This window comes from Solea solea, chromosome 6, assembly GCF_958295425.1.
Source record: "Solea solea chromosome 6, fSolSol10.1, whole genome shotgun sequence".
In the NCBI taxonomy this organism is placed as follows: domain Eukaryota; kingdom Metazoa; phylum Chordata; class Actinopteri; order Pleuronectiformes; family Soleidae; genus Solea; species Solea solea.
Genome location: NC_081139.1, coordinates 2,998,318 through 3,020,536, shown reverse-complemented (window position 1 = coordinate 3,020,536; position 22,219 = coordinate 2,998,318). Strand labels below are relative to the sequence as shown.

The following is a 22,219-nucleotide window of genomic DNA, read 5'->3' as shown; positions in this document are numbered from 1 at the left end:
ATACCCCGATCCCCCCCCCCCCACCAACACACTTATTTATTTATGTATTTAATTAGGTAATTATTTTTCAGTCACTGGTGTTTGTGTTTTTTTACTCATGTACATGTGTGTATGAATGTATGTGTATGTCATGTTGTACCTGCACTAACCACCATTCAGTGGTAACTTCACCATAACCTCATCGGGAAGTTGGAGGGTGGGCATTGTGGGGGGTGTGGGGGTTATTGTTGGGGTTTTCTTTTCCTTTCTTTCTTAATAAGCTTCAGTTTACCGTGCGTATGTCATGTTAATACTGCCTTGTGTATATTACCTTGTTTTGTCTGGAGAAGAAAAAGCTAATAAAAAGATTGGTATAAATAAGTGGATCATTTGTCTCTATGCAGGACCTGGCCTGGCATTTATTGCCTATCCACGTGCAGTAGCCATGATGCCTTTGCCTCAGTTGTGGTCTATATGCTTCTTCATCATGGTCATCCTGTTGGGTGCAGATACACAGGTGATATGAAACAAACACACACGCACATGTACATGCAAATGTTTACATAGAAACTTAAAAAGCCAACTGAAGGTAGAATGTTTTCCGTGCCTCGGGCAGTTTGTGAGTCTGGAGTGCCTGATGACGTCCGTGACAGACATGTTCCCAACTGTGTTTCGGAGAGCTTATCGCCGGGAGCTGCTGCTTCTCGGTCTCTGCACTGTGTGCTTCTTCCTCGGCCTCCTTCTCGTCACAGAGGTGAACTCTCTCTCTTCTGCCGAGAACCTTTCATACTTGTCAATGACATCTGTCCAGAACTTAAAATCTGCTTTAAAACCAACCTGACTTGTTTTTGTTGTTGTTGTAACCTCTTCTGCAGGGTGGCTTGTATTTCCTTCAGCTCTTTGACCATTATGTTTGTAGTGGCAACAACCTTCTCCTCCTCTCTGTGTGTCAGTCTATTGCAATTGGATGGATATATGGTAAGTCATTATGGTTGTAACTGTGTTAAACCTTTAACAACTAAGCCTCAAAATGTCTGTCTGGACTTTTTTTTTTTTTTGCTTATTTTAACCATTAAAGGGCCAGAAAATGTCCTTTTAACCCTTTTATCCAGAATAACTTTTAGTATGTAGCAGTTATTTACAATTTACTGCATGTTAAAATAGTGTATTAACAATTTAAAATAAAGACAAACAAAACGTTTTATTTAGACAAGAGACCAGATTTTGCATCTGAGATTTTATATTTGAACAGTATAAAACTTATTTAAAATAACATTTGTTTGAGTCTTTGTCTCAATGTCCAAAAATTGAAACTATGTACAGGCGTTTTTCCAACTCCTCAGCTTTGGGAAACCGCTGGAATTTTTCCAATATCACAAACAAACCATCGCATAATTACGATAATGCAAAGTGCGCTTTGATACGCTCGGTGTTTGATATAGCGATTTTCTGGCTGTGGCTCCCTCCACCTCTGCTTAGCATCTGTTGTGTGGTAAAATGCAAAGGCAAGACATAACTTGCTCTGCCTCTGTCACTGACATTTCCATAATGTCCCATGTGGGACATATATTCAGACTCTCAAGACTGAGAGGGACGCATATAGTTCGTCATCTGTGGTTTGGGCACATAACTCTGTGGTCACTTGTTTGGTGTAGTTGCGTCATGTATCTCGGAGGACATTAAATGTCTCTTTGTGGTCTTTTGGCATTCCTTCCCCCATCTGTTTTTGTCTCTTTATAGTCCCTTTGTGCTCCGCTTTATGTGTCTCCTAGTAGCTGGTTGTCATTTTGCGTTTTCTTTTATGTCTCACAGTACCCTGACATTTTATTTAAGCTCAAGTTTCCCAGTAAAGTGGTTTATCAAATTCTGAGTTGAAAAACATTGAAATAATATTTCACTAATGGGGTTTTAAGAGTGATTTTCTCTCTGAATGATGTGACTGTTCCCCCTTTACCCAGTTTACATTCCTTCTTCACCAGGTGGCTGAACTTGTGTGTCACTCCTGTGGTGCTTCCTCAGTTGATTCTAAATAGTTATTTAGTCCTCGGGTTCATTCCCATGCAGCTTTGTTTGCTCAGTGACTCAACGTTTGGCCCTCTTTCTTATACATGCAAATCCTCACAAAAACGTTTTATAGCAGTGATGGGAATCCCGCCTCTTCTCAATGACTTAGATCACGTTTGGCTCGGCTCTTGTTGCTACCAAACAGCTCTTCATTTTAGTAGCTCTTCTGGTTTTCATAATACGCCACATATTGGTTGGTGGATAGGTAAAGGGCTCTCTAAGACGCGTTAGAATAAGGGTCAGGGACACACACTGAGTTGTGATGATTAAGGGGTTATGAAATGCCTTATTTCTATGACTGTCCTCACTTGTGTGTGTGTATGTGTGCATAAATGGTCAGTTTTATGCACCTGTAATGAACGTGCACTGCAGTACAGACTCAGTGGTAGATTAAAAGGCATCTTTTTAACTGGAAGGTTGTGGGTTGGAGTCCAGTCTCTACTAGTGCACAAGCTGATGTGACTCTGGGCAAAGCCCTTAACTCGAATGTTCTTCCTTACATCTGTGCCATCAGTGTATTGTAAGTTGGTTTGGATAAGTAAAGTAGGGCTGTAACGATTCATTTATTAATCAATTAATGAAAGAATTGCCAACTATTTTGATAATCAGCTTCTTTAATGGTTTATTTGCTACAAAAAATAATTAAAACTAAATCATTTTGAGGTTTGGGAAACATTTTTTAAACATTTTCTGACATTGTTTGGACCAAATTACAAATCGATTAATTGAGAAAATAATCCAGAGAGGAATAGATTATGAAAACAATTGTTAGTTGCAGACCTCAGATAAAAGTGGCTGCCATATTACTACACATGTTAATGTTATATATAAAGAGAGAGAGAAGGGAAAAGAGCTGTCATAAAGGGGGATTTAAATGCTGCTAAACAGGGACTTTAAATTGCTCATACAGCGCTGGATTAGTTATAGAGAAGTAGTTTTTATTTTTTATTTTAAAGAGAAGTTCACTCTGTAAATGACATGATGTAAATGAAACAAAACACTGTTGCTACGGATTAACCTGTAATAATTAGTCAGTGAAACGTGAGACACTTCTGTAGGAGCCATATGGCGTATTTCCACCGGCTCTACTCGCCTCACCTCGGCACGGCGCGGCACGGCGCGGCACGGCGCGGCACGGCGCGATAAGGTTGCATCTCCACTACAAAAAGTACCTACTTAACGTGGGCGAAGTCATCACTGCACGGCTGAGTGAAACTGCGGCGACTTTGTTTTTATTGTTTGAGATTAACCCACGTTTTTAGGATTGTTAAGTAGTTTTAACTTATGTACAGTTTGGTGATGTTCAGCTTGATTTGTGTGTGGGGCGTCTCTTCCTGTGACGGGACCAATCATCGCATAGTACCTACTTAGCACGCTTGGAACCTCGCCGGAGCAGGTACTAAATATAATACCTGGTATCAGGTACTATGTTAGTGGAAACGCTACTTAAACTTAGTAGAGCTGGTGGAAATGCGCCTGTATTCATTTGTATTTTCTGGGTTTATTCCTCCTGAACATCAGAGGGCGTAGTGGTAAAGGCCGAGGCTGGCCAGAAGAAATTTAAGTTCATGTCACTGATCACAGGTGTTGCTAATTTTGTGCGAAGCAAACAGTTTTTGACTGTTCTCGGAAGGTCTGTGTTGAATGTTTATGGTTTAAAGACTTTGTATGGAAAACTTATTGAAGGTAACGTCCCAACAGAGTGTGGCAATTTGAGCGTTAGAGGTTCCAAAAATCACTTTATCACTTTTTCTTATTATTACCAGGTGCAGACCGTCTCTATGACAACATTGAAGACATGATTGGCTATCGTCCAGGGCCAGTCATCAAGTATTGCTGGCTTTACATCACTCCTGGTGTTTGTCTGGTGAGTGAAATGTGGTTTCTGAACAGAAGTAGTAGCTTGACAAATGTGTCCATAAGATGGAAAATGTTAGAAAGACAGCTAATAAGACAGCGTGCTTCACACTGTACACCAAATCCTTCTAACACCTTAACAAATGTCAGTATAAAATGCAAAGACATGTCACACTATACTGTCTTCATTAAAACATGCCATTAGCAACATTTAATGCATGTATTGGTCTTGCATAAAAGCTGTTTTCAGTTTGGTAAAAAATATTTTTTTTTAACTTCCATTTCTCCCCTAATCTCCTCCTTCCTGTATTTACCCACAAGATGTTTGCAGATTTACCTCCTCATACATATAACAACACATAACAATAACCCTAACCCTTGAAAAGCTGAAAATGTTTGTTTTGTACTAATACTCTGAGCCACACTAAGTGTGTGTTAACATTCATAAAAGCAAATTTGCAACATTTTAAGTTAAAAATATTTCAAAGTAACACTAGCAATACAGTGAAAGTTATTCTTATAGCTCATTTCATTAGCAAGTAAGTTCAGAGTGCATAAAAAGGCATCGTGAGAAATAGAAAAAGTGACACAAGTCAACACAAAGAAATTAAAAGTACAGTGTGTAAACATTACAGTTGCAGCTGAATATTCCATTCCAAGTGTGTTGGAGAACATGTGTAGCCTTCAGTTAGCATCAAAACGTGGTGAGGTGTACATTTATTAGAAATTATTGATGATTATTTTATCTTCAGTGTCTTCCAAGTGAAAACCATTTCACCTACGTTTTACACACTGGAACTTTTACTAAGAGGACATTCACATTTAAGAATGAAAACCAAACAGTGTTTTCAACTCGCCATAAAAAAACAACATGCAGGGTTTTGGTTTCAGTGAAACTGAAAAACAGGTTTAACACTTACGAATCTGCTTTCTGTGAACTGATTTCTTTGGAATTATATGGAGTTTTTGTGTCGTTTGCTCTCAGGGCACCTTCGTCTTTTCACTGGTGAGGTATAAGCCTCTCAAGTTTAACAAAACCTACGTGTACCCGGACTGGGCCTATGCTCTAGGCTGGAGCCTTGGACTGCTCTGTCTTTTGTTTATTCCGCTGTGGATGATCTTCAAAGTTACACAGATGAAAGGAACACCACTGCAGGTATGCACCCCGTAAAGAAAAATACACACTGATTGGTGAGATTGGTGAAAATGTGTGTTACAGCTTTGGATATGCAAATCCGTTGTGAGTTAAGGATAAAAAAACGTTGCCTTAGTTAAGAGTATGTTGATCTAAACCCTGTTTTTTTAAGAATGCAATGGGAGATTGGGGTACTGAGCACATTTTTTGTGGTTGAATCCTAGATTTATTTAGTATTATTGTACCTATTCAGACTAAAAGGAAACATCGTTAGACTGCAGCAACATCTGTGTTTTGACCCAAAGAATGGAATTGTGTCATGGAGATATTCCTCCCCAGCACCCAGATTAGGATTTAATGTGCTGTTGTGTAATTAAGCAGTTAAAGTGGCATTAAATAATTTGGTTAATATCCTTTGGTCAAAATTTGACCTAATTCCTGAAGCACAATGTTAAATATTTTAAGCAGGATTATTAAAAAAATGAATAGGATTTTAGGGGTTTACAGGTCTGTTAATCTTCCATAGTCAGGTAGCAACCCCTTATATATCGACCCCCAAATATCCCTGGTTGCAGCTCACAGTCTTTCACTATATGTGATATATAGATATATGTAAATATATATATATATATATGCCTCAACCTCCTCAGCCAGATCATCACAAAGAGTGGCTTCGGATACGGTTTCTGAAGCGGGGCAATCATCAGTTACCTCCTCTACACGGATGACGTGAAGCTTTATGCCAAGAGGATCCACAGCAATGACACTGGATTCCATTCGGACTTGAAAAATGTGGCCGAATGATATCAAAAAGAGGGAAGATGATGAGAACCGAGTGAGTGGAACTACTTGAAGGCGACATAAGCAAATGGGAACCATGAAGAAGATCAGTCACAGCGACAAGACAAGTCCTGAAGAGTCAGCTGAAAGTCGGAACAAGATCCAAGCCATCAATACCTTGCCCTGTCAGTAATCAGATACCCTGCTGGCGTAATTGCCTGACCAAAGTAAGAGACAAAGACAACAAAGCTCTCACCATGCATTGCGGGTTTCACTCTAAGTCCAGCACCCTGAGGTTGTACACTAAGTGGGTGGCAGGAAGGAGGCCAAGATTAGTGAGTGTCAAAGCTACTATCCGGAATGAAACCACTAACATCCAAGAATACAGGAAGATGGCCCCCAATGATGACCAGCTAAGTGAGGTGCTGCCTGGGAATGCCACAAGCAAGTGGCTGGAATAGTGTACAGGAACATCTGCATCAAGCATGGACTGGAGGTCCCCAGGAGATGATGGGAGATGCCTATAAGGGTGGTGAAGAAGAACAACAGAGCTAATGGTGTGTTTCCTGAGTTTGGTACGTATGTTTTTGGGTTTCCATTAGGAATAATTGCAGAGTAATGGTACAGTAAGCATGGAGCTAGAGCCACGATAGTCAGCTGATTGGGTAACAGAAAAGTGTCACTCCCTTGTGACTCGTGTTTCTTCAACGGTGGTAGTCTATTCTATACAAAGCTTGAGCAGATAAGAATGAGCTGCTCCACTGTTGTCCATTATGTTGTTGTCTGTTGTGTCACGTTCGATGTCTTTGTTTGTTGTGCGCGCACTGGTACGACGCCATGTACTTATCTCGCTGACACGTCTACCAAGTAAAGGTGCTGTTCTCAGTCGAAACGTGAGCTTAACTGAGGGCTTCACCATTCCACACCAAACTGTACCATGATGGAAACACAGCTTAAGCTCCTGTGGGACTTCAGAGCCCAGATACAGACAGACAAACTGGGGGTGACCAATCAACCAGGCACAATGGTTGTCGATAAGCAGCAGAAGAGGGCAGTACTGATAGATGTGGCGATACCAAGTGTCAGCAACATCAAGAAGAAGGAACACGAGAAGCTTGAGAAGATGTGGGGAGCAAAGGCAACTGTGGTCCCAGCGGTGATAGGAGCCATAGAAACTGTAACCCCAAACTGGGAGAATGGCTTCAACATATTCCAGGAACAACATCTGAGATCCCTGTCCAGAAGAGCGCAGTCCTAGGAACAGCTAAGATACTGCGCAGAACCCTTAAGGCCCTAGTATACTTCCGGACACAGTGCTCGGACCCAACGTGCGTTGCACGAACTGCCCAGATTTTGGAACCCTGTGCAAAGGGCGCGTTGGGTGCATGTGCACAGTGCATGCGCAAACTGAATTGCCGCTGGTAGGTGTAGTATAAGCCCCGCTCACCAAGCAGAAAATACATTTCGACAACAGAAGAAGTAGTCGCCAAGCCTCGAACTGGTGACCCTTGAATCGGCTGACACCCGACTCCCCTGCCTGACAGGCGTCATACCAGATCTCTCAAAGGGAGCTGTAGCATTGTTCTCTTCTTCATTCCTAAGAATGCGTCCTATTCCCTGGTCCAGACTGGTCCAGACTTGTACCGCCACCCAATGGTGACGTGAGATACTACAGGACCCTGGCGCGCGAGTATACCATGGGTTTGCGATATGCGACGTGCACTTCGGCAAGCGGCATGTGCACAGAAGTATACCAGGGCCTTTAGGCTCACAGGCATGATGTCTCTTATACTCCAGAATCTGTGTGGTATATGCACAGTATTTATTTAAATTCTAATAATACTAATACAACTTTCCCCTATATACACTTAATTTAATTCAGCAGTATGCGTAGTGGAAGTTTTGCTGTCCCATTGAGGGATTGCTTCCCATATATTGTCTCCACCAATAATGAGAGGAAAACATCTATCCCCCCTGAGCGTGTTCTAAATTTAACAAAGGAGAATATGGTTTGAAATAATTCTGTCCATTTGGGATATCTATGGTACTGCATTTACATTGTTGTTGTTTTTTATCAATTGTGAACTGACTGTTACACAACCAACCTGTTTCCACAGAACCTCAAAGAGCTTTGCTATCCTAAAATCCAGATGCAAAACAAAGCAAAGCAGCCTGAGCAGTACCCTCTGAACCCAGACAGCGCTCTGAATGTTGCTGCCAGCGAACACAAGGGAAGCTCTGAGAATGAAATGCAAGTGTGATACACTGAAAAGTTTTATGTTTATGAAATGTCATATTTTTTTGTTGTTGTTGTTGTTTTGAAGTCTAGGATTTACAAGCTATGCATTTATAAGAGATCATGAAGAGCAATAAACAATGCAGAACCTCACTATATCAGGTCTGCCACCAGCACAATCAGTGAAGAGTCACTAGAATCACAAAGAGAATAGAAATGACAAGATATAATAAGTGTTTGAAATGTATTTTCAGTTAAGCTTTGTATGATTAACTTAAATCACTATTTTTATATGACAATATGCCGCCTCCATAGAGGATTGGAATGTTATTTCTTATGCCTGTCACTGTTCATTCATTCATTCATTCATCCACTTTCTGCTTGCTTTTGCCAGATTGTTAAAATCCTGCTCTCCCTTGATTCTTACCCGTCCTTTCTTACTAACCTGCTCACCTGTTCTTAATACCAAATTAGCTCGTGGTATTTATTTCCACTCATCACCTGTCAGATTTTCTTCAGAAGTTAGTCGTAGACTGGTGCCTACAGCTAACTCCTGAAGATGTCTTTGACCCGGATGAATGAGAACCTTCACAGACACCTGTCACATTGTTTACTGTGCTTTTGCAGCATTTCTTGCCCATGTTTCTCTTTTTATTTGTACCTGCCTGTGTTTGAATTGTTTTTTGCCTGCCCTCTTTTTGTTTTGGGGTTAACTGCCTGTCCCGTCACCAGCCTTTTCTTGTCTGATTTCTGCCTGCCAAGCCTTAATAAAAGAAATGATCTTTTTGTACTTCTTGCAGTGTCTCTGAGTCTTGCTACTGAGTTCCCTTAAAAAAAAACTTCAGCTGTGATTATAAGGCCTTGTTCACACTACACGGTTTTAGCACTGATTTGTCCACTCTCAACAAAAAGGTTTTGGAGGTTGCAGACAAATATCTGTAGTCTGACAAATATTTAAAAACATTAAATATGCTTTAAGTGTATAAGCACTTCGGACTGATATGAAAACATGAACTGCAAGTACCTGCATGGTGCTGTAAAAAAAGGAGGAGCAAAGCGTTGTTCTAAATCAAATATAATCAACAACTTTGTGACCATGATCTTTATTCAGCTTTTAACCATTTTTTCTGCACCATGTGGGTACTTATTGTACCCTGCATCCCATAATTATTAGTGTGGACAGAGAGGCATTTAACTAGCAAGAGTCCATGTCCAAGTGTTGTTTTGTTTTGTTGTTTTTTACTATATTGAAACTTAAGAAAATGTCTTACGTTTATAACCAGACAATCTTTTATATATATATATTTTGCTATATGAAAAGGAATATTTCCAGTTTAGAAGGATATGAATAATTTATTATCATATGGTCATGATGAGTTATAATGGATAAGAAAAAAGGGAAATGATGAACTTAACACCTGTAAATTTATCCACAGATGTAGAGTTATTAACGCTAGACGACTTGTTCTGGAGAAAATCCAAACAAACCTTTGTTATTTTAGAAAAACATAATCTATATTATTCATTCTGACTCTGATTCCTGTTGGTTTCATGTACTTTATTTGATCTCTGTTCAGTCTATGATTTGTTACGTGTTCTTTATTGCCAACTTGATAATGTAACGGTCAGATTTGTGTAAATAAATTAAATAAAAATAGAAAAAAAAAAGGAAAAAACAAACAAACAAACAAATCCTGCGTCTGTGTGTTTTGTGACGAGAAGTCGCTTGAAGACCGGTCCACTCCAGGTTCTTCCTGGTGATGGTTCTTGTCATTTCTGATCACATGTCACAAAGATGATCATCTTAAACTTATACTTACTTATAATACAATGGGGCTATTTCTCCAGATAAATGGCAAATAATGTAATGGCATATTACAACTGTGCTCATACCAGAAGTTCTCACACAGCTTCTGCTGTTTGGCATCTGCTGGTGCAAATGTGTTTCAGTGCACAAGGATGAATCATAACCCATTACCACAGGTTTAAGTTAGTTAGTTAGTTTCTTTATCAGTGGGAATGTGTTTCATGTGTTTAATGGACATTCACTCTTGGGTCAAATAACGCTGCAATTCACTCAGGTTTTGATTTGGCTCCGATTGGCGTTGTTGGAAAAGTAAGACACGAGTGAACATGTTGTTTTTCATCTGCTCTATCTTTGGCACAAATCCACCTTTTTTCCGCTGCAACACACATTGCCGTGTTGTTGTTATTTTCTTCTTCTGACTCGTGGCCATGACATCACAATTTATGGGATGCAGGGGTGGAAAAGAAAACACCCCAGGCGATGGGATTTGTATTTATATCACATTTGACTAGTCTTGATGACCATTCAAAGCTGCTTTACACTACAGTTTTGCCATTCACCCATTCACTCCCAGTGCATCTATTTTCAATCACTCAACTTTCATACCCATGCTGTCAGGAATCGAACCCTCAACCTTCAAGCTGAAAGACTCTATCACTGATCTACCGCCGCACCCACTAACTTCAGCATGAAAGAGGCTGCAGAGAAAGGAGACATGAGAAAGAAGAGTATATTTGAAAGTTACACACTACAGCTTTAAAGAGGAGAAGCAGCCTCAGATACCCAACTCTACGATTGCCCTTTGCTCACTAATCTCAGTGCAGCTACTTCCCCCTCTGAAGGTAACACAGAGCTGTTCCTCAACTATTATCCACCAATGTTCTGAGATGGCAGACGTTATACTTTATCATGTCTTACGTTTCCATTGTCTACTACAGGACAAGAGGTCTCCCCTGCTCTCTTTGTCCATGCAGATAAAGGAGTTCTGTTGAAAGGAGGAAGGGCCAGTCAGTCCTGCCACAAACTACAAGAGGTTGGCTGACAAAGTGTCAGCTGCTAAATACAGAGTTAGACAGAAGGTCTAGCTGGCACCAACGCTTTTTGGTCCTTTTCCCATCTCCAAGGGAATCAACCCAGTGGCCATAACTCCCCACCTTGCATTTTTACGAGGTTAACTCTCTCCACTCTCCTCCAGACCCCCTCCTACTTCCTTGCTGGCAGTTTGACAAAAGTGTGTTTGACAAGGACAAAATTCTGTGGATATACCTAACTACCAGTTCTTGTCTGTGTGCATAGTTCTCAGATGTTGCTTCTTGTGTATGTTGTTACATGATTTTAGACTTCTGTCAAGATGTTTATGGAGAACTCTGGTGGCAGAAAAGTTGTGGCACATGCCAAATAACTGGAGCCTTTGCTGTATCCTTTGCTGCTTGTCCTACCACTTCAATTCTATCTGTCCCCTTGTCTGCGTCTTAACTGTCAGTACTAAAAGGCGAAAAGGTTATGTCTAATATGGGACAGTTTATTCATAGCACAGAATAATATGGTCATGGCTCACCATTAGCGGACACTTAGCAATAAATTACATACACTTTTAGTCTTGGCTCAAGTGCTCCCTTGTTTTTTGCTTGTTTCTGAATTTTAATTCATTTCGTTATTAATGTATAACAAAACATACAAGTTTCCTTGACTTGCTTTATAGTCCTATACTTTGTGTCCTCGTCTGCTTCCTGTGCATGTGGAGAGGTGTGAGAAGCACAGGAAAGGTAAGATTCTCATTTCATGTGAAACCTGAGAAGGTTCTGTTATGGATGTGAACACAGGCATTCTTAGGCTTTTACCCAGAATAATGTGACAGTGCTGGGCTGTGAAATCATAATAACGTATAGGTGTTGTGTTAACACAAATGACTCTGCGGCATCACACCAAACTTTGATGGCATTTCTTGCTTGGTGTTGACAGTCAACTGACCATTGGATAAAGGATGCTAAGTGCCTATGCAACTGCAGAGGTTTGCACAATGCCAATTTAGAACTACATTATTACAAACACTAATTTTCATATCGCTACTCCACAATATTTTATTCTCTCAGTCATAACCAAACACTAGATTAATATTAGTGTAATATTTTGATTGATTGACTATTTCCATATTAGGTATGCACTTCTCATGGACAAATACAAATAGTCTGACTTAAAAAAATTAACTGACATTTACTTTTTTAACAGAGTAAAAAAAAACAATAACATTGACTTAATTGGGCACATTTGCTCTGAGAATTTTTATATCTTCAACCGGACGATCTTGACTGTTTGTCTCCACCATCCCGATTCGGTTCACCACGCCCATCCCCTGGTAAACTCTTCCAAAAATAGTGTGCTTCCCATCCAACCACTGGGTAGGTCCGAGACTGAGGAAGAACTGGCTTCCATTGGTGTCCGGTCCAGCGTTGGCCATTGCCAGAATACCAGCACCTGAGAGAAGCATCAGATGAAATGAGGAAGTTTATTTACTTTCACTCACTATCAGTAATAAGCAGTGCATAGATGGTACAGTATCAGTAATAAGCAATGCATAGATGGTACAGTATCAGTAATAAGCAATGCATAGATGGTACAGTATCAGTAATAAGCAATGCATAGATGGTACAGTTAGTAACAGTGTGTTAAAAACAAAAAGGTACTTGAACAAATTTTACCAATACTGGCTAAGGTCTTGCTTTTTAAGTATAAACTACAACATTCTCCACTCCTGCCCCCTTCTGGTCAATTGTGATTTTTCAATGTTTTACCTGTAAATTTCAGTTCTGGGTGCAGTTCATCTTCAAACTGTTTACCAAATATGGAGGCGCCACCACGACCTGTTTGGAAAACAAAGATCACAAAATATTCTTAGGCTACAATTACTTTCAACGGTGATACGTTCACATTTCTTAATTAAAACAATTACCAAACCTAAAAATGTTCTGTTTTAAATCAGATATGTTCTCTTAAACCAGCAAATATATGATTTTTTGCTTGATAAACTTCATTAATGTCAGCTCAATTGTCAAAATAGTTTACATTTGGAAATTTACAAAAATAAGTCACATTCAAAGACTGCACTAACAACCCGAGACTCGGAACAACAAAATACACCATCCCCCAACACAGCCAATTAAAACATTTATAGACCAGAAGGCCACATTAACACACTGAGGTTTGTGATGTCAGTCCATGGACAAAACAAGTATTTTAACATGGGAACATTCCACCCACATTAGTTTGTTGACCATCTTATTCCAAAACCACAGGCATTAAAGTGCTGCAGTTACAGCCTCCCCTCCTTGGGGAGTGATCTCTATGTTTTTGGATACTGTGCCCTCAGGGATTTGCACACATCCTGCCACAAAAGTGAGCTTGGACACTGGTGTCAGGCAACACAGCCTGACTCACATCTGGTTTCATTATTTGACAATATCATGTGACCCTGGTTGTAAACATAAAAGAGCTACAGTTACAGTGAACTTACAAGTTTATAAAAGTTACATGTTTCATTCATCAATTGTTTATTTTTCTTCAAACCAGTAACTTGACTTGAATGATGTTTATTATGATTATTATTATTCACGAATACCTCCATCTTTTCAAGTTCAGCTTAACCTGTAACAAACTCAAAACACTATTGAACATATACTGTGACATGTTAAAAACAATTTGGAATAATCTACTGTATCTGCAACACAAAGGACTTCATTTAAAGTACCATGGTATTATGTTGTACCTAATAAATGGTCTGGTGTGGTCTTCTGCTGCTGTAATGCATCTGCTTTACTGTGGTTGTAACGAGTGAATATTTGAGTTGCTATAACCTTTCTATCATTTTGAACCAGTCCTCTGACGTATGTAATTGACATGGTATTTCCACTGTACACTGAGTATTTTGCCTTTGTCTGACTATTCTCTGTAAACCCTAGAGATGGTTGTGTGTGGAAATCTCAGTAGATCAGCAGTTTCTGAAACAATCAGACCAGCCCATCTGGTACCAACAACCAGATGTTCAAAGTCACTTAAATCACCTTTCTCCCACCCCCATTCTGATGCTTGGTTTGATCTTAAGCAGGTCACATTGACTGATGTCTACATGCACAAATACGTTGAGTTGTTGCCATGGGATTGATTGATACAGGTGCCTAGATGCACGGACATTGGTGTCAAACTATAAACTTTAAGAGTATAAAAGTGAACGTGATGAACTCACCTGTCCCTGTAGGGTCTCCACCCTGCACCATGAATTCTTTGATTATTCTGTGAAACTTTGTCTCATTGTAGTAGCCTCTTCGGGAAAGCTCGGCAAAGTTTTTGCAGGTCTTTGGTGCGTGTTGCCAGTACAGCTCCAGCACTATAGTCCCCATTCTGCAACACACAGCCCACTGTTAGTATAAATGCCACTTACATCATCCTCTGGGTTATAATTAACTTTACAAATGCTTGTTCAGAGGAGGAGGAGGATGGACCTTAAATGATCTGACAGAACGCCGGTAGTCCAACATGAAGCTACTACTGCCAAACAGCTAACTCAGCTAATGGGGCTAACATTCAGATATTTTATGAAAAACTCACGTGGTGTCCAAGGCAACTGTGGGCGGCTGCCACGTATCTGGAGGAACCCCGGACAACATTGTTACTGTAGAGAGTGACCTTCTGTCGCTTCTAAACAAGTACGTTTGGGATTTAGAACAAAGTGAGTGTAGCACATTGATTCACTACAAGACAGGGAAGCTTCTTCTTCTGTGATTGCCGCTATTTTCCTCTTCTTCTTTTGGGTTTATTGGCAGTTTGCAATTGGCTTAATCGCGCAATACCGCTGCCTACTGGACTGGAGTGTCCAACACTACCACCACGACTGCTCATAATAATAATAAAAACAATAACGGTGTGAGCACAAGGGATATTAGTAACATATTGTATTCGTGTAGTTATTACTTGCCACTCAATTTATTTTCGTATTTATATATTATTTGTTTCCGTTGACGCTTTATTTTGAAATACAGGATGTTGCTACGGCTGAGATCCGGGCTCAGCTGACTTGACTCACTCTAGACAATTTTAGAGTGAAGAAGTTTGTTACGACACTTCTCTGCGTTTCATACCAAGGTAGAGTCACTTATTTGTGCTTCCTAACGTTGTCATCATGCAAACTTGTACTTTGTTGTACAGCAGTTCGGATTTTGTAGAATAATTTCTCCGTAATTTCTCTTTCTCTGTAATGCGTAATGGTTTAGTTTGCTAGCTAAGGAAGTTAAGAGTAAAAGCTAAGGAAGTTGAGATTGCAAAGCTAAGGAATGTCATGCTCACGTGCTATTATATATGTACATATATACATTATATATACATTAATTAATAATCTAAAGCGCTTTGTCAATTGGCCTAATTTATGAGCCTATTTTTTAGAATAAATTGTCTTCTTAATTCCACCATTAGGAAAGGACAGAATCACCCGTGCACACTCAAGGGCACGCCTTTGCTTAATTTTCTTTTATTCTGCTTTTAATTTAATTATAGAATTGAAATCACCACGATACGGGATCATTTATGTTAGATTTACATTTAAATAACCGTCTTCTCTGTTATATCAACAATAATGTCTTAACCTTGACCCACATATTTGCAACTATAGACATTTGATTGGTGTCTACTTCCTTAAACCTTAACTGGCTTTCCTGCACGTGGTCCTCGCACTCTGCTTTGTAACATTGTATACACGCAACGCAGTAATGCTCAATTACTATTACTTGCAACTGCAAGCTTTACTTTGACAGATACATCAATCTTTGCATCGACACTGTCATGTGGTTAATCAGATGAGTCCAATCCTATTAGGATGGGTAGCATGCTTCTCAGTATTTCTAATTTTTGTGAGCAAGTTCCAGGGACAGAAAGAAAGTAGAAGACATGAATCATATGTAACCGGTGTCAGAAAACTGACTTTAAGCTTGCTTTAAACTGTAATATTGTTTTATCTGAAACCAGAGGTGACAAGTAAAGCTGTTCAACTTTGTCTCATCTCAAGGTCCTGCATCATGTCTATTGTCAAGATCCATGCCCGAGAGATCTTCGACTCTCGTGGAAACCCGACCGTAGAGGTTGACCTTCACACTAACAAAGGTAGGTCTAAATGTACTGTATAAGGAAATTGATTCCACCAGCTACTCATCCTTGGCAGAGGTAATGGAAATACCTCAGTACGGTAGTAACTCTGCATTTTACCTATCCCCACTGTGAGGCAACAGTGCTAACCACTAAAGTAGGACTACACCATAAATACTGATAATACTAATTTGCAAGGTGGGAAATGGGCATGGGCCTTGGAATACAATATCAAATCTGGGTTCTGTTTGGGTGCTGATACATTTTTTTCCATAGATGCTGTACGTATAAGATTTTAAACATTAATCCACAAGCCTACCAATATATTGTATGAGCTTTGCCTTGTTTAAACCTATGCCGTTCTTTCTTTCTAAAGGTGTGATAGTTCCAGCTCTGATCAGCACTCACGTTTTCTTTTTCACGTGTGTCTCCTTCCCACCACAAAACTGGCAAACAAGAAATAATAGTGCAGTAGCTTTTAATATTTATACAGTCTATGCTACAGATGGCACAACTGTTGTAATGATACTTGCCAGTGCTGTTTAACCTCTAGCCACCATGTAGTTAAGTTGTGCTGAGCCTGTGGCTGCAAGAATAAGACTAACTCAGGAACATCTAACCACAAGCCTCCGTAGACAGTTTACTTGGTTGAACAGCTGCTTTTTCTTTTTGCTCGTACTAGTGAGACATCTAGTGTCAGTGGTGGTGTCAGTTTTTAAGTATGGCAGAGGCAACACAGGATGAATTGTTTTTATGCACCTGAGATGATGTGGCTGCCATGACTGAAGGTTTTGTTCTGGGACAGAGGAAGTTTGTCCTTTTGTGAAGACCTTTTATATCATGTTGTGAGAATGGAAATGGAGAAATGACATTATGTTAAATGCTGGGCTACCACATGACGTGGTTACTGTCGGCAATCATGAATTTGCTATTACACAGTGAATATTGTGGTGTATTTAACATTTCTTGTCAATTTCACATGGATCTTAACATTCTTGTTTACATGTGGTAGAGCTACGTACACTGCTGAGTGCCAATTTGTTTTGAGTTTAGTGTTCATGCCATATAATTGCTTGTTTTACAGTTTGTTTCAAAGTTTCTAAAGTAGTTCATGTAATATTTTGTCAGGCTTGTTCAGGGCTGCTGTACCAAGCGGAGCATCTACTGGAATCTATGAAGCCTTGGAGCTCCGCGACAATGACAAGTCTCGTTTCCTCGGCAAAGGTTTGTGTATCATCTTTTTCTTTTGAATTAAAATGATTTGATTTTTTTGTATTGTATTAATTATGTCTTACTTCTAAATTCAATTATTGGACACATTTGGTTCAAGGAATACATTTATATTTCTCTTTCCCTCTCTATTCTCTCTCTTTCTTTTTGCCAGATGTGAAAGGGTTAGTGAGTTTCCATTGCCTGACCTCAATTTAAAAAATTGACCGTCATTTTTTACATCGTCATTTAATTGCACAACTAAAATAAGATTGGGTAACGAAGAATTGACCAGATATGACATGCATGGTGAATTGTATGTAAAGCTTTACAGCTTAAAGTATATGTTTTTCGGCCGTGCATTGATTTTCTGTGAAATTAGACTTTAGACTAATAAAATAATTGTGAAAAACAAATTATATGAAAACTTTCACTGCTGCATGGACAGAAACTTAACTCATTTGTGGAATGAAGAGTTGCATGTGTTGCTAAATATGTTTATTCTGGCTTTGCAAGATTTTAATTCTTGTGGTGGGTCTATAATCCTCTCTGTTACAGGAGTCTTGAATGCTGTTTCTCACATAAATTCAATTATTGCACCTGCACTTGTTGGCCAAGTAAGTCAATTGACCTTATTCTCCGTTTGTTTCTCCCCATGTTTCATATTTATTGAGTTTTTTTTTATTATTATTATTATTATTTTGTTTAAATCACAAACTTGTTTTCGCTCATCTCGTTTAGGAGTTCAGTGTTGTTGAGCAAGAGAGAATTGACCAGAAGATGATTGACATGGATGGCACGGACAACAAATGTAAGTGGCCACACTGCAGTGGTATGTTATTCTGTAACAACCATATACGGTCCAGACTTTTAAAAATATCTACACAGTGATATGTACGTGGCGTTCCTCTGAGAAACGGTGTGACTGTATTTCTGTACGTTTCATGTGTTGAAATGAACAACATCAAGTGTCGGTAATCCTGTAGCAAAATGGCTACGTGACTACGTAGTCACGGCAGTTTCATGCAGCCGTGCAGTGATGACTCTGCCCACGTTGAGTAGGTACTATTTTAGTAGTGGAAAACCAACTTAAACGGTGCCGTGGCGAGCTGAGACCATAGGTGGAAAGGGGGCTTATGTAATGACACAAAAGTGGTTAATTCAGGCTGTTTTAAATGCTGTAAGAACAAGGCTTAAAAAATGGTTATGTTGTATTTTGCCAACACTCTGTGGCCAGACCAATATAAGATTTTCCTGGTCTTTCATTCTGATATTCATGTATTAATGATGGCATTGAATGCAGCGTTGTTCTGGCTCTCTTGCTGTGTAATGATAAGTGTTTCCAATGAGGTTTGATGTATGTTTTTGATTTTTTTGCTTTATCCCAAATAGCCAAATTGGGAGCCAATGCTATCCTAGGTGTGTCTCTTGCTGTTTGCAAAGCTGGTGCAGCAGAGAAAGGAGTCCCCCTGTATCGTCACATTGCTGACCTTGCGGGAAACCCTGAAGTCATCTTGCCTGTGCCGGTAAGGAATTGTACACTGAATGGAAATTCATACATTTCCTTTTTTTCACCATCAATATTCAGTTTATCTGTCAATTAACTGTCGTTTCCCCCCATCTTGTGCCCTCACCAGGCCTTTAACGTAATCAACGGTGGCTCCCACGCAGGCAACAAGCTTGCCATGCAGGAATTCATGATCCTGCCAGTTGGTGCCAGCACCTTCAAAGAGGCCATGCGTATTGGAGCCGAGGTCTACCACAATCTCAAAAATGTCATCAAGAAGAAATACGGACAGGATGCCACCAATGTGGGTGACGAAGGTGGTTTTGCTCCAAACATCTTGGAAAACAAGGAAGGTAAAGAGCTACTGTTCTATTGATGTAGGTCCTGGATTTTATAGCTGCTGTACCCAACAGTCGGAAACACTTAACTTAATATTTAGTGGAAGGTTTTGTTGTGTTGCCAAATTATATTAAATGATGTTTTCCCACCCACTTGCTTTCATGTTGGAGCAGAAATATTGGAGACATGTAAAACAAAGTAAAGCCTTGTAAATGACAACTGAGACAACTTTTTATATTTTTTCAAACCTTCAGCCCTGGAGTTAATCAAAGTGGCCATCGCCAAAGCTGGCTACACAGATGAGGTTGTGATTGGCATGGATGTGGCAGCATCTGAGTTCTACAGGGATGGAAAATATGACCTTGACTTCAAGTCACCCGCTGACCCAAGCCGTTACATCACTCCTGACCAGCTGTCTGATCTCTATAAAGACTTTGTGAAGGATTATCCCGGTAACTTTCGCATGCTCTGTTAACACTTCACATTTAACACAAGCAGATAAGTACACATGATGTATTATTATTATTATTGGTGTCTGCACCAAAGTGGTTTCATGAAGGTTGAGGTCTGTCTTGCTTCTTTTCTCTCACAGTGGTTTCGATCGAGGATCCCTTTGACCAGGATGACTGGCAGGCCTGGACCAATTTCACTGGAAGCACAGATTTTCAGGTCGTTGGAGACGATCTGACGGTAACCAACTCCACTCGCATCGACAGAGCTGTGAAGGAGAAAGCCTGCAACTGTCTGCTGCTGAAAGTCAATCAGATCGGCACAGTTACTGAGTCCATAAAAGCGTAAGCCAACATTTTATATTTATGTGCATGCAAGCCCGTTTAATATTAGAAGACACGGGTTGACCCGTAATGACCAAGGTTGACAGGAATTGTGATATGATTGCTGTTATCAGAGGGCATGGTAATTTTTACATCATTATTGTTCTCATTTTTATTTGAAAAACATATTTAAAATGATCAATGTGTGACATTTGTGCAGATCTGTGAGAAACGAAGATGTTCTCTTCAGTCTGAAGAACAAGATTTGATGGATAGAATATACCACTGTCCCTAAAATACAGTTGTTACCATTGTTATTGCTTGTTTTGAGCTGTATAAAATGAATATCAATAAGAACAAACTGTGCGTAATCGAAAAAAAGTGTAAAATCATTTAGATGAATGATCTCTCTGGTGCTACACACATATTCGGCCTAGCCCAGCCAAAGTGATTGCACCTCATTCAAAACTTATCATCTTAAAATGTTGTCAGATCATGGCCCAGCACGTTGGGTCCTGTCGGGTCTTGAAAAGCTGAGTTTGGGAATTCACACTCTAGTCTGGTGTGCCCCAGTTTTATTTTTTTACCCAAGAATATGTACGCAATGTCCGACTGCATGGATAAAGTGAAACGAAATGTTATTTACTCAACTTTATGTGATTGTGTGGAAGCTGATGTCCTCAAAATACAAAATGTCTCTTCTGCCCACAGCTGTAAGATAGCTCAGCAGAATGACTGGGGTGTGATGGTCAGCCATCGCTCTGGTGAAACTGAGGATGCTTTCATAGCAGATTTGGTGGTTGGCTTGTGCACTGGACAGGTAAATTCATATTATTGTCAAGTGTATACTGAAACAAAGTATTCTGAATAACTGCATAAATGAATAACAAACATTAATAAAGGCTGCATTATATTTGTGATGAACTGTTGAAGACTAATGGTGTGTTTCCACCGACTCGACTCGGCATGGTTAATTTGCGTTCCCACTAGCATAGTACCTGCTCTGGCGAGGTTCCAAGCGAGCTGTGGCGATACTATGCGTGACGTCGCCAGACTGCCGGCCACTGAGTGCCGTCACAGGAAGAGATGTCCAACATAAGAATCAAGCCAAACAATTAAAACAGTGAAAAAGACTTAACAATCCTAGAAACGTGGGTTAATCTCCAACAATTACCAGGGAAATGTCTAAAATCTCAACATTTAACGTGGGAGTCTGATACAACGGGAGTGCCGCTGTATTCCAGTCCAGTGACTGTGTCGGATGGAGTCTGTGCTCCGGTCATGGAGGAAGCACTGAACAAATATTTTTTGTTGATTATATGATTCTAATGATTCAGTTACACTGTAAACAACTGCTTTACAAGTCACTCGTCACTCGTTTGTGTGTCGCATGTAAAACGAAGTCACGGCAGTTTCATTCAGCTGTGCAATGATGACTCCGCCCATGTTGAGTAGGTACTATTTTGTAGTGGAAAACCAACCTAAACTGTGCCGTGGCGAGCTGGGATCATAGGTGGAAAAGGGGCTTAATGGAGACTGCCACTCACTGTACACAATCATTTCAGATCAAGACTGGGGCACCTTGTCGCTCTGAGCGTTTGGCCAAATACAACCAGATTCTGAGGTAAGTCATTATTTCCCAAACAGAGGAGTGAGGAAATTATGTCTGCTTTTTGATAAACTTCATAAATAAACTTAGTTACTTGCGCTCAAATCATACATATGTTTTAGTTGGCACATTAATCATAGTTTAGGTGTACTTCAGTAAAGTCAGGATCGACCTAACTTTTTGAATGTTTTCTTTACTGCAGAATTGAAGAGGATTTGGGGGCCAAGGCTCGTTTTGCTGGAAGAAACTTCAGAAAGCCAGTGATTGAGTAAATGTATGAAGCATTTACTTTTCATACAAATGGATTCACACAAATGCAAAACAGCACTGGATTATGATCAATCAATAAATACTAAGTAATGTAGACCAATTTGCATGCTAACTGATTCAAAGAAAATAAAACATACTGTAGACCTATGACACTTTAAAATCTTCAACTGTATTTTGATTTGTTTTTTAAAAACAAGATTGGATTGTAACTTGATTCGCAGCACTTATTGTCAAATTGCACTTGATACAGTTAATAAAATGTTTTGCTAGTGACAAAAGCTGTTCTGTGATCTGCTGTGGTGGTGGTAGATGTCAGTTTGGTGAAATGACATTGTTATATAATGCTATATAATGGAGTGAAACGATCATTTCTTGTCAGGCTACACAGTGAGACCCTTGAAGCCATTTATTCTCACATGCATTTAATAGATAGTTCTCCATTTCTTTTAATGAATAAATGCTTTGATTTAGTACTTTATACAATTATGCAGCCTTTTAAAATGTAGGTTTTAGCGGCCAAAATGT

General features: G+C 39.7%; 3 protein-coding genes across 3 annotated transcripts in view; 2 read left to right on the top strand and 1 right to left on the bottom strand.

Annotated features, from left to right (window-relative positions):
- Positions 1-8,841, top strand: part of slc6a11a (solute carrier family 6 member 11a) — a 29,687-nt gene extending 20,846 nt beyond the window's left edge. Inside the window, exons 10-15 of the mRNA XM_058632807.1 lie at positions 384-496; positions 596-733; positions 855-957; positions 3,810-3,910; positions 4,886-5,056; positions 7,933-8,841. Coding sequence (XP_058488790.1) covers positions 384-496; positions 596-733; positions 855-957; positions 3,810-3,910; positions 4,886-5,056; positions 7,933-8,076 — 770 coding nt within the window. The 3' untranslated portion in view covers positions 8,077-8,841. The remainder of the gene's footprint in view (positions 1-383; positions 497-595; positions 734-854; positions 958-3,809; positions 3,911-4,885; positions 5,057-7,932) is intronic.
- A 3,080-nt stretch (positions 8,842-11,921) lies between these two features.
- On the bottom strand, positions 11,922-14,652 carry ppil1 (peptidylprolyl isomerase (cyclophilin)-like 1). Its single transcript, XM_058632809.1, has 4 exons — positions 14,461-14,652; positions 14,099-14,253; positions 12,651-12,719; positions 11,922-12,333 (listed from the first exon to the last, which is right to left on the bottom strand). The coding sequence occupies exons 1-4, from the start codon at positions 14,517-14,519 to the stop codon at positions 12,113-12,115; spliced, it is 504 nt and encodes a 167-aa protein (XP_058488792.1). The 5' UTR covers positions 14,520-14,652; the 3' UTR covers positions 11,922-12,112.
- Positions 14,653-14,867: 215 nt separating this feature from the next.
- Positions 14,868-21,972, top strand: eno1b (enolase 1b, (alpha)). Its single transcript, XM_058632808.1, has 12 exons — positions 14,868-14,994; positions 15,911-16,005; positions 17,116-17,211; positions 17,755-17,813; positions 17,938-18,007; positions 18,589-18,722; positions 18,834-19,056; positions 19,297-19,494; positions 19,635-19,836; positions 20,527-20,635; positions 21,381-21,439; positions 21,627-21,972. Exons 2-12 carry the CDS (start codon positions 15,921-15,923, stop codon positions 21,694-21,696), a joined length of 1,305 nt encoding a protein of 434 aa, XP_058488791.1. The 5' UTR covers positions 14,868-14,994; positions 15,911-15,920; the 3' UTR covers positions 21,697-21,972.
- Positions 21,973-22,219: the final 247 nt, after the last annotated feature.

What these genes read in the sequence shown, in the direction of transcription:
- ppil1 (XM_058632809.1), bottom strand. Translation starts at nt 14,519, where the DNA reads ATGTTGTCCGGGGTTCCTCCAGATACGTGGCAGCCGCCCACAGTTGCC. An exon ending in TGGAGACCCTACAGGGACAG is followed by an intron (nt 12,720 to 14,098) that starts GTGAGTTCATCA and finishes TTTTCCAAACAG; the next exon opens with GTCGTGGTGGCGCCTCCATA. An exon ending in CCCAGAACTGAAATTTACAG is followed by an intron (nt 12,334 to 12,650) that starts GTAAAACATTGA and finishes TGCTTCTCTCAG; the next exon opens with GTGCTGGTATTCTGGCAATG.
- eno1b (XM_058632808.1), top strand. Translation starts at nt 15,921, where the DNA reads ATGTCTATTGTCAAGATCCATGCCCGAGAGATCTTCGACTCTCGTGGA. An exon ending in GGATGGCACGGACAACAAAT is followed by an intron (nt 18,008 to 18,588) that starts GTAAGTGGCCAC and finishes TATCCCAAATAG; the next exon opens with CCAAATTGGGAGCCAATGCT. An exon ending in GTTACTGAGTCCATAAAAGC is followed by an intron (nt 19,837 to 20,526) that starts GTAAGCCAACAT and finishes TTCTGCCCACAG; the next exon opens with CTGTAAGATAGCTCAGCAGA.